This window comes from Heptranchias perlo, chromosome 10 (genome assembly GCF_035084215.1).
Source record: "Heptranchias perlo isolate sHepPer1 chromosome 10, sHepPer1.hap1, whole genome shotgun sequence".
NCBI classification, from domain to species: domain Eukaryota; kingdom Metazoa; phylum Chordata; class Chondrichthyes; order Hexanchiformes; family Hexanchidae; genus Heptranchias; species Heptranchias perlo.
Genome location: NC_090334.1, coordinates 63,281,714 through 63,294,456, shown reverse-complemented (window position 1 = coordinate 63,294,456; position 12,743 = coordinate 63,281,714). Strand labels below are relative to the sequence as shown.

General features: G+C 40.4%; 1 protein-coding gene across 1 annotated transcript in view; it reads right to left on the bottom strand.

The window, feature by feature from the left end:
• Window positions 1-12,743, bottom strand: part of LOC137326650 (protein unc-79 homolog) — a 180,337-nt gene that overhangs the window by 53,528 nt on the left and 114,066 nt on the right. The window contains exons 33-34 of the mRNA XM_067991943.1: window positions 6,017-6,124; window positions 3,829-3,945 (exon numbers count right to left, since the gene is read on the bottom strand). Of these exons, the coding sequence (XP_067848044.1) occupies window positions 3,829-3,945; window positions 6,017-6,124 (225 nt within the window). The remainder of the gene's footprint in view (window positions 1-3,828; window positions 3,946-6,016; window positions 6,125-12,743) is intronic.

Below are 12,743 nucleotides of genomic sequence, written 5' to 3'. Positions count from 1 at the left end.
CATATTACAATATATTATATTACAATAGATAGATAATTCATCACAAGGTAAAGATTTCTGTATGTTATATTTATCCCATGGGCAAAGATATGTACCCACTATGACTTTGCTCATGAGATAAAAGTAATGCATACAGTAGTTTCTACCATATTTTTTGTAATAGCATCATGACTATAATTATTTCATCCTCTACCTACTGGCAAAATCTGCCATCTTCAGCTCTTTATAATGATAGCATAATTTTTGTGAGGTGATGTACCTGCAGCTGAAGTAGCAAAAATGACCTTCTTTCCATTAAGAGGCCAATAGGAAATTTTGCCTATATCCATTTTCAGTCTTTGAATGGAGTTAAGAAGATTCACTAACCCTGTACCAACCCAAACAAGTACTAAACCTCACTAAAATTATTATTTTTAAAATATAATTGTTTTACTTTGAACAAAATTATCCCCACACCAATTATATAAATGGAAAACAGAACGAATTCAATACTCAACACTTGAGTTATTACATCTTCGTCACCCATGGAATAAATTGAATAGTCCATTGCTCCCCTTGTGCATTCTCTACTTAATGAGACTACAATTCGAATTAGCTAAGAAAAGATCACTCAGTCTCATCAATCTAGTCTTTCTATCAAATCAGGTATAACTTTCACTGTCAGGGACTCTTCCCAATTTACTGAATCCACTGAGGGAGGTGAATAGCTGGTCACGACACTGAGAGAAGTTCTGTCCTTCTTCAAATAGTGCCATGGATCTTTTACATCCACCTGAACAGGCCTCAGTTTAACTTCTGATCCAAAAGACAGCACCTCCAATAATGCTGCATTCCCTCAATATTGCACTGAAGTGTCAGCCTAATTTTAGTACTCAAGTCCTGGAATAGAGTTTGAACTCACAACCCTCTGACTTAGAGGCGAGAATGCTACCAACTAAACCAAGCTGATACTTAGCCGCAAAATAACGTAGAAAAACACGATTATTTGTTGCATTAAGGACAGGTATCAGCAAAATGCACTTAAAATTAAATGTGTTTGGAAATGAAATGCCATTAGGTCAAAGAGCTAATTGACTGTAAAAAGCCTGTTTTTTTATTCCCAAAACAGTATAATAAAAATAAGATCTTACCTGCAACAGCTTTCAAAAAAATATTTTCATAATATTTGTGACAGCATTTGATTTATTTATGAAGTTCTTATTTAAAGTGAAACTTGTTTCTGGTTGGGAAACACAACAGAATGCAGGGAAAAGAAAGGCTAGATTACTGACTCTAGTTCCATATTACTTCCCCGTACAAAGATATAGGAATGCATCATGGACTGGTCAAATGTAATAATTATCTATGGAGCAAATAGCTCATGAGAGGCATCATTATGTTTTTACAATGTTAAGTCTGTCTGTCAGATAATATCTTTCCTAATATGCTTTCTGTTATAAATACAAATGTATATCGTAGACATTAGAATGTCAGAAATAGTAATAAAATAAGTAAAAGTAAATGAAATTGATTTATGCTAGAAATCAGGGCTTTAGAGATTTGCGTGAGGGCACATTCAGGCATAAGTGCTGAGATGCGTCCACCGGGAACCTCAGCCACTGACCCGGTGGATTTACTGGGGTAAGGGGAAATCCCTTCATCACCATGGCAATGGTAGGTGCCTGCTCCACTAGGGGCATATAGAGGAGTGGGACTGGGTGCTGGGTCCTTCCCACCCCTCCCCCCCAGAAAGAAGTGACTGGTGTCCCCTGTGTCATCCTTTGTAAAGGGATCACTTGAAAATATATTTCTTTTAAGTTTTCTTCAGAGTCCAGGACCCAGTCCTGAACTGAACCCCAAGGTGGCCCCCATATCCACAATTTAGTGGCATAGTATGTCTTGTCTGACCAAGTGGAATGCCTGAAAGCTAGGAAAGTAGGAACTCTCTCCCCTCTCCGGCCCTTTATACGTCAATGGCCATGTTTGGGGTCGGCAGAAGCTCTGTCCCCAACATTGCCAATTGGAAACTCTGAATTAAGGAAGGGAACCAGTTTACCCAGGTCCCAGCACAATCTGCATCCCTTCCAGTGGACTTGCGTCAAAATAGTACGCCAGAAGGGCTGCAGATTTTTGGGACCCAAATAATTTCAAAGCAACATAAAAAATCTGATTCTGTTGGGATGCTTTAAGTGCACGATCATTTAGTAGTTTAGGTCTCTTATTCATCAGTGGCAATGTCAATGTTAGGAGACCATTTATTGTTTAGTTTCAGATTTTCAAGGAGCTTAAACTTTCAGCATGTTCAACTGGAGGAATTAAAATAACTTTGGGAAAAAACATACCTTGTGGGCATTATCTCATGGGCTGAGCAATACAGCCTGTGGGATAAACTGATATTACTTGCATTGTCACATCCAGCTCCAACCCAGCATTCCTGGGGTTAAGTGTTCCATTCCCACCCACAACAAAGATATAGAACTGGATGTGGGGTAAATTCAGCCACAGAGCACAGTTTAACAACAGTGATTTTTGGACTTGAATTACAAATTCTTGTGTAAAATTGGGATATGGCTTCTGGAGGCATAAATATTTGAAAATAAAGGTGGGAATGATCAAAGAAAAATGGTCAAGAAGCTCTTTAAAAAATAGGCTAACAAAGAACTGGAATTCAATTTGTGAACAAAATTGGTGCAGTTTTAACAGAATTATTTTTAGTTCCTACAATGCCATGTTTGGGTTTCAAAATAAACCAGTATACGTGAAAGCAATCTTACATAATGCAACTGCCTGGTGAATAATGAAGCAGTCCGTGCCTGCATCCAGCAAGACCTGGACAACATCCAGGCTTGGGCTGATAAGTGGCAAGTAACATTCGCGCCAGACAAGTGCCAGGCAATGACTATCTCCAATGAGAGAGAGTCTAATCACCTCCCCTTGACATTCAATGGCATTACCATTGCCGAATCCCCCACCATCAATATCCTGGGGATCACCATTGACCAGAAACTTAACTGGACCAGTCATATAAATACTGTGGCTACAAGAGCTGGTCAGAGGCTGGGTATTCTGTGGCGAGTGACTCACCAAAGCCTTTCCACCACCTACAAGGCACAAGTCAGGAGTGTGATGGAATACTCTCCACTTGCCTGGATGAGTGCAGCTCCAACAACACTCAAGAAGCTCGACACCACCCAGGACAAAGCAACCCGCTTTATTGGCACCCCATCCACCACCCTAAACATTTACTCCCTATACCACTGGTGCGCCGTGGTTGCAGTATGTACCATCTACAGGATGCACTGCAGCAACTCGCCAAGGCTTCTTCGACAGCACCTCCCAAACCCGCGACCTCTACCACCTAGAAGGACAAGAGCAGCAGGCACATGGGAACAACACCACCTGCACTTTCCCCTCCAAGTCACACACCATCCCGACTTGGAAATATATCACCATTCCTTCATCGTTGCTGGGTCAAAATCCTGGAACTCCCTACCTAACAGCACTGCGGGAGAACCTTCACCACACGGACTGCAGCGGTTCACGGCGGCGGCTCACCACCACCTTCTCAAGGGCAATTAGGGATGGGCGATAAATGCTGGCCTTGCCCGCAACGCCCACATCCCATGAACGAATAAAAAAAATAATACAATCAAACCCTTTGCAACAAACTACATTATGAGAAACCTCCCATTATGACCAATGTTTTTCCTGTTTCTCGTGAAGCTCCACTATACCCAACAAAAGAGCTCATACATGAAATAATGAACTCTGGTAACAATCAGCAGTCTTCACATGTTTGCAATAACAAAGTTTGACTTTGTGTTATATCGTAACATAGAACATACTAACCAGTGTCCCAGTTAGTGATGTCGTGAGGTACACTAGACTGGTGTTCCAGTTGTCTCTTCATTAACTGGTTCAATGTCAGGGACCTCAGAGATTCCCTTTTCATTTGCCTACATTGAACTAAACATGGCATAAAAACAAATACTAAAACAGGTGGATCTGGTGTAAAGTAAATGGAACTCAATGCTAAAGTAAATGGTAATGTAGTGGTCAATCATTTGTTTTTAATCATTTACAAACACTATTCTATTAACAGTTTACAGTGAGGCCTGTAGTTACTGGGTTTATGCTGTCATCATATGATCCAGTAGTAAGGGGATGGTTAAAATGATTCAAAATTTTACTTTGACTACTGACTTCTCTGAAATGAATATTTAAATTTGATTAAACACCATATCGAACTTAGTAGTTGACATTTAATTTGACAATAATGAAAAGATCGGGAATTTCCTCGGAGCAGCTCCCACTCCACCGCCCATAACTTCTCCAGAAGTGTAAACGCGATTCTGGTGAAGTTACGGCAACAGAGTGGAAGCAGCTTCGAGGAGATTCCCGGCCATGTAGGCCAAGGGTTTCATCACACCAAGAACTTTTCTGGCTAAAAGGTTGAATCAAGTTCAAAGACCATCACCGATATCGTAAAAACCCTGACACATGCATGACTTCAAACTCATTATTGCCATTAAACTACACTTTATGTTCGGAGTGTTACACCAATTCATAAACAGACACAGTTTGGCAACATTTCAGATGACTGTTTGCATATTCATTTCAGTACTGCATTAAATGATATTAGTTCAGCACAAAATCCATGTAAAAGTTATGCTGATATTTACTCATTAAAACAGGCAGACATAATTGGATTTCTAAACTGCAGCCACCCATTGGAAATCAGAGCATCAAAAAAGACTACCAATATATAGTATTCATCAATCGATGATCAGACCTTAAGGCATTTGGATGCCACATTCTGAGCTATCTAGGCTGTTTTACAATGACCTAATCAATCATAGTCCTATATTCAATTTCCTCATGATATAATGGCTGCTATCCAATGCAACTGAAGACATACACTTACACACACACGTACAAACATACATACATAGAATCAAAGTTTCAATCGATCCTACATACAAGCCACACTGAAAATGGTGATCAATGCTTTACACAGTTTCTTTTTAGAATAACATTTGTTGTGTTTAAAATTAAAAGGTATTCTATTAGGCCATGAAATAATCATCCTTTTTTCTGCTCAGAACAACTATTGTGAAGGCATTTTTGTAAACTAAATGTGAGGATGAGATTTTTTGTTGGTGGGGGGAGGGATGAAGGGTCAGTTTCAACAACAGAGGTCAGTGAGCCCTGCTGAATTTTCTGTGCAACTGGATGGAAAATCCTGCGGGAACTGTTGACTTCTCTGAGAATTTCCAATATGTACTCCCGGTGGGTAAAGCTTCTCATCCAGAGTTCAATTTCACAAAATATAGCCTGTCAATATATATCCACCAGAAAAGTACGTATAAAAACAAATGACACATACCTCTAAACTGCCAGATATGAAACATACACCTTTGTTATTGTGGCTAGGTGCCACAGAGGGGAAACTTTTAGTGGGGTGCCAAGTGGATATATACAAATTGTACTTTTTTGGAATGCCAGTGGAATGGCAGGACACGTTAATCAGCACTGCTTATGTATAAAGAGCTTTTATCTTTCATTTAGAAAAGGAAAGGGACATTTAAATCCAAGAGTGGTTTAAATTGGGTGAAACTTGGACACTCACAAATAGACCCAAAATGGTCTGAAATAAAAACAGAAAATGCTGGAGAAGCTCAGCAAGTCAGGCAGCATCTGTGGAGAAAGAAACAGAGTTAACGTTTCAGGTCGAAGACCTTTCGTCAGAACTGCATCCGCAGTATTTTGCTTTTGCCAAAATGATCTGATTTGGGTTACTATGGTTTCTCAATTCAGTTTGGCGCTCATCCCTGCCAAAAAGCACATAACCAAGGAGACAAAATGTTGACCCACAGCTTTGAAGACGATCCACATGGTGACCAGAAACAAGGATTTTATTTGTCATGGCTTTGCTACTGGTATTTGTGTGCACTAAGCTGCTGTATAAAATAAAAACTATTAGAAGTGTGGAACTGATTAGACAAGCATTTTGTATACAGTATTTTAATTAGTTTACTTGATATGGAAGAGTGGCTACTTGTCTCTGGCACAGCTGCTTCTAGTGTTGGAGCAGAGGCATATTCTCTTGGCATATCCAGAGCTGAAAGACCTTTAACAGACTGATCTGCAAAACAATTTTTACCACGAATATAACTCTTTTCATTCTGAGTTTCACAACTACAACCACCATGTTAAACTGAGCTACATTTTAGCATTAAATGCTGATATTTTAAACTTAGTCTATGAGTTTTAATTACAGTTTCTTTACAATTCTTCATGCTATTAATAATTAGCATTAAAAATAAAAAAGCTCAAACTATTCACAAACAAAGATAAAAATTTGTTAATCTGAGACAGAGTATGCCTTCTGAATGTGTAACTTATTTTTCACAATTTTCATATACACGTAAAAGGTGCCATTATAAAAACATCAATTTAAAATGAAAGCTGATTTATGTTTTCAATGACAATATTATTTAGAACAGGTTAAAGCACTTAGAAAGCAGGCATAAACTTCATTACTTGGTGAATAAGAGGCATTTTCCTGATTCAGTTTGATAAGCAATTAGCATTTGGAGTTTTGAGAATGGTTCCATTAATCATCTGCTCATATGTGCACCAAATTTATTATTCTTTTAAAAAATCCAGTAAAATGAATAAAGAAAATTGAGAGCAAATCCTCTCACCCCTCCAATTTTCTCCCTTCCTCTTCTGAAAGGCACTGATTTAGCTGGAGTACGATTCCATGGTTGCTGCCCACCCTCCAGTGCCTCAACCAAATGGCAATTCTTCATGCATGAGCCCTGGTAGTAAGTGACAGCAGGTTCCTTGACCCCCAAGAGTCAGTACAGCGGAGTACAATCTTGTGCTCACCCAATCCTATCCACACATGCACATTTTCCAGCAGCAGTTACTGGATAGTGATAGGGAACAGGAACTTTGTCTGATTTTTCCTCTCCCCAGTTTAGGAACATAACTATGGGCAAACCTTCCACTCACATTAGGCTTTATCTGCAGTGCAAATTCAATGCCAAAAGCTTGAGTTTATACTGAAGAGTAAAAATATTAAGTCCTCCCTTGGACACAAAAGACAACTGTCTATAGATGCACTTTTTAAAAAAAAATCCACCAACCAAAATAAAAATATAATTATATTTTGCCAGCTATGTCATTACAGGTACTGGAGTTTGGAAAGAAATTTTAAATAAGAATCCGATCTGAAACATTAACTTATCTTTCTCTTTTAGATGCTGAATGACCTGTTGCACATTTTTAGTATTTTCTGTTTTTGTTTCAGATTTCCAGCAATCATGATTTTTCTTTGCAGCTTAAATACTTTCCAGTAATGGAGCTAATGCTATAATAACAGAAGCTTTCAACCAGTGTTACTCAACAAGCTGAATATTTACTTTGCACAGGTTTGAGGGAAACTAGCAGGGGCCAATACTTAAGACTGATGAGCTTTCTCTCTCCCAAATGAACTACAATTTCCCCCAAGGTAGACAGACACACAAACATACACACGCACACCTAAAAATGTTAGATTCCTTTAAACCGCAGTTTGTAGGGAGCATCTGTCACTGCAGATAGTGCTGTTTGTGCTGTGTAGCAGCAGTGAAATATTGCCCTACATACTCACAGAGGAGGGGTGATTCCATGAAATTGTACTGCCAGCAGGGAGCTGCACTCACAGGAAAACAGGTCAGAGAACTGGGGCTACGTTCCTGTAGCTCTATCTCCAATCTGTGCTTCCTGCTGGCCGAGTTCCCTGTATGAAGTGCAGAATCACCTTTGGGTATACTACGAAAACTTAAAAACAAAGCACATTAGTTCTGTTGACTTTTCATTCTTCTTTTTCTTAGAATCATAGAGCACAGAAGGAGGCCATTCTGCCCATCCAGCCTGTGACTGCTCTTTGAAAGAGCTATCCAATTAGTCCCACTTCCCTGTTCCTTCCCCATAGCGCTGCAAATGTCTTCTTTTCAAGTATATATTCAATTCCCTTTTGATGGTTTCTATTGAATCTGCTTCCACCACCTTTTCAGGTAGTGCATTCCAAATAATAACAAATCGCTGCATAAAACATTCTCCTAATTTTCCCCCTGGATTTTTTGCCAATTATCTTAAATATGTGTCTTCTGGTTCCCGACCCCCCTACCAGTGGAATCAGTTTCTCCCCATCTACTCTATCAAAACCCCTCATAATTTTGAACAACTCTATAAAACTCCCCTTAACCTTCTCTGCTCTTGGGAGAACAATCCCAGCTTCTCTAGTCTTTCCACACAACTGAAGTCCCTCATCCCTGGTAAAATTCTGGTAAATCTCTTCTGCACCCTCTCCAAGGCCTTGACATCCTTCCTGAAGTGTGGTGCCCAGAATTGGACACAATACTCTAGCTGAGGCCTAACCAGTGATTTATAAAGGTGTAGCAAAACTTCCTTGCTTTTAGCAGTTTTATCAACTCGTCCTGCCACCTTCAAAGATTTGTGTTCCTGTACCCCCTTTACAATTGTACCATTTAATTTACAATGCCTCTCCTCATTTTTCCTTCCAAACTGCATCACTTCACACTTCTCTGCATTAACTTTAATCTGCCATGTGTCTGGCCATTTCACCAGTCTGTCCATGTCCTTCTGAAGTCTGCTACTGTCCTCCTCACTGTTTACTACATTTCCAAGCTTTGTGTCATCTGTAAACTTTGAAATTATGCCCCCTATACCCAAGTCCAGGTCACTGATATATATCAACAAGAGCAGTGGTCCCAATACCGACCACTGAGGAACACCACCGTACACTTCCCTCCAGTCTGGTAAACAACCCTTCACCACTATTCTCTGCTTCCTGTCTCATAGTCACTGCCCCTTTAATCCCATGGGCTTTAATCTTGCTAACAATTCTATTATGTGGCAATTTATGAAATGCCTTCTGAATGTCCATATACATAACATCAACTGCACTACCTTCATCAACCCTCTCCGTTATTTAATTGAAGAACTCAATCAAGTTTATCAGACATGATTTTCCTTTAACAAATCCATTGTGGCTGTCATTTATTAATCTATGTTCTTCCAAGTGTCATAAATGGCTATTAAATGAGTAGAAATTCAAAATAATTTAGATTTTAAAATTTGTTTGGTTTCCATTTAATTGTTGGAAAGTTAGCTGTCTTTTGTCATTAAAATGAGGCTTTAAATTGTTTGATTGCATGCTCTATAGAAATGTTTAGTAAATGTTCCAGTGTTCATTATGTAGAAATTATGGGCCCGATACTAGGACGAAGGCGGGTTGCCAGTGGGGGGGTCGACTGGGCGCGTGGGTAACGCGCCCAGTGAAATCGGTGGGTTTGGCACGCAATCGTAAGTAAATTGAAGCCACTTACCTTGACTTCCGGGTTTTGCGCTGGAAAGCTGCGCAGCGGGCGGAATGCGCACCCACATCATCGGCTGTCAGCTGGAGGAGCCCTATTTAAAGGCACAGTCCTCCACTGACTGATGCTGCAGAAAATAGGAAAAATTACAGCATGGAGCAGCCCAGGGGGAAGGCTGCTCCCAGGTTTAATGATGCCTCACTCCAGGTCTTACTGGATGGGGTGAGGAGGAGGAGGAGGAGGAGGAGGAGGGAGATCTTCCACCCAGCAGATGGAAGGAAGTGGGCCTGCCTCAGCCACCACGAAGGCCTGGCTCGAGGTGGCAGAGGAGATCACCAGCCTCACCAACATATCACACACCTGCATACAGTGCAGGAGGCACTTCAATGACCTAAGTAGGTCAGCCGAAGTGAGTACACTTACTCATTCCCCTACACTCCATCAGCCACATCACCACCCCCACCCCACATCTCCTTCTGCACTGCCAACACTACTCTATGACATCACTCCTCACACCCACTCAAAGATTATCCTCATCTTACCTGCACTTACTCACCTCGCCAGCACTCATCCCACCGCTACCACTCAACCCAATCCTCATACAATCTCATGGCTCTATCTCATACTCACCCTCCAATGCATCTCTTTCACGTTCAGCCTCACCCAACCTGCCACTACCTGTGCTGAAGCCACAGGGCATGCATCACATATGTGTAGTAGGAAGCATAAGGCAAACGTGTCGTGAGCATGAAGGGGATGCACAAGGGTGTTTGAGGGTTTGTCATGGTTTTTACTTATATTTGATTTCTGATCAACTCACATTACATATTATATTGTCACCACTACTGCCAGGTCTTGGCCATTCTTGACTGGCATGTGCAATAATGCCCTTTCATGAGGTTCTCCATGAACAACCTTGATGCCACCCATTTGGTCACCCTACAGTGGGTGTATGTGTAGTTTCACGACTACTTTGTGCAGGTGCCTGTTGCGCAGCACTGTGTTGTGTAACTCCACGTGGCGGAGGTGGACCGCATGCCTGGCGAGGCCGGTGATGTTGCTCATCCTCCAATGGAGTGATGAATGCAGCAATGGAACCCCCCTCCCCCAATACTGACGGTGTGAGTGTGAGGGGATCCGCAAAGTAGGTAAATGTGTTTGGACAGCAGAGTTCAGGGTATGATTTAATAATTTGGAGTGTGGAGACAACGGTGTGGCAGGCAAAACTTTGTCTGAGGTGACAGAGTGCCCTGCTGCAATGAATGAGGGTTTACCCCGCATCTGTTAAATGGACCTTTGCAGCTGTCACTGGCTGCTGGCTGCAACATGTCTGTTTAAACAGGGAGTGTTTCCCCCAGCATGGGAAACACGCTGTGGGTAGTCAAAAATCAGAATCCTCCTAAAATCTCCAACTAATGAGGTCTGTAAACGACCTCAAGTACCCAGATAATGATCTTAAGTGGGATCTCGCCGGCTTTGATTACAAGTGGGAGTCCCGCATGTGGGGGCTGCGCGCGCACCAATTCGCGTCATTGGGGAACCCGAAAGCGGGCGGGTTGGAGCCAGACTCCGGACCCGCTCCGGGAATCCCCAATTTTAGGAGCACCCCCGCCACCCGAAAATTGACCCCTATGTGATTTAACCAGAGTTTTTTAAGTAACATTGTTGATCTTGATTTTCCCTCCCAATTCATAGATCATAGAACCTAGCTCGTAGTTTTATTCAAATACTGTGAATTTTTCAAGCACAATTTCAAAGCAACAGCTTGATCTCCTTTGTGATAATAAATATGAATTCAGGATATAATAGAAATGTTGGAATATCCTAATACTTTTTCTACACAAAACATAAATAAAATCAAAAGTGGTACATTATTTTGTACATAGCACACATATAATTTTAGATGTGGCAAATGGTTACTTACCAACATTGGTTTGAATTTGAGTTTGCAAAGTGCAGTTCAAGTTTTTAAATGTATTCTATGTTATGTCTAATCAAATTAGTCTCATGTGATCAGTTACGTAAACATACAACCTATGACCAAAATTGTTTGCATCTTTTTCATCTTGTCCCCAAACCATCCAATACTGAAACCTGAGGGGTGAGCAGCTGAACATAAATAGTGCAAGATACTGTATACATTAAAAATAGTTTTCTTGAGAAAGCCAAAAATTAAACAGAATGTGCAATATATCATGCTAATCCCATCCTCATGTTGTAGCCACACCGAAGGAAAATAATCTTGTTTTAACTTGAGCTGTTCTTGAGAGGATGATTACTAATTGTTCTGGGAGAAAGGAATAGTCACTAGTTGTTCTGAGGTGGGGGGAAATGACCTTCATTTGTTTTCTGGGAAATTGTTACTAATTGTTCTGCAGAAGGACGGTCACTAATTGTTCTTGAGGGGGAATGGTCACTAGTTGTTTGGGGGTAGGGAGGAAGAGTCACTACTTGTTCTGGGGATGAGAATGGTTGGTAGTTCTGAGAGACTGGTTGTTCTGGGAGCAGGAATGACCACTCCTTGCCGGGGGGGCATTACCTTTTTTTTTTGAATTGTCTATATTGGAAATTATTTTATGTCTCAGAAATCTAGCCCCACACTAACCATCTTTGTGGAACAAAAACCTGTGGAATTAATACCTCAGTTTGATGGTAAAAGCTGTTATTAAAGGAACGAGCCAAATGAAACCTATGGGCATGATTTTACAAACTATTTGCAGCACCAGGGATTTTTTCTATAAAATCACACAAAACATTTGCTTATATGCTTTTCCCCAATGTGATTTATTTTTGCAGTTCTTAAAACTAGCTGCAATTTTGAAACATAGCATCACAATAGCATATTATACAGTTAATATTTTTTTACAACTGTGACATTACTGGGCTATCCTCTACCCCTCATCTCAACTTGGGAAAAAACAAATGTTACAGTTGGCACTCTGCGCAGAATAGAGAAGAGGGAACTATTTTTTTTTTAAAAAGATATAAAATCAAATTTCCTCCCTTTCATCCAATGCGCACATTTTAAAAGCACAATATAAAAACTATATTATGCTGTTTGTTCACACAAGAACAATGGTGTACTCATTATGTAAAATGATTTTTTTTAAATGGTCATCAATAGGCCAGAATGTAATCTCAGATTTTGTGGATAAATTTTTTTTTAAATCCTTATTTATTGATAACTAGTGCTGCACTTTAAATAGCTGCTTCAGAACAAACAGACGACAAAATCAATATCATAATGGAAGTATTTTTGAGAGTCAACTTTGTGTTGGTGCTCAGAGCAGCATAAATACGTTAGAAATATAAAGGTGGCACTTCTGTGCAAAACATTGCAATCACATCACATGCCATTGCTGCACACATTTACCC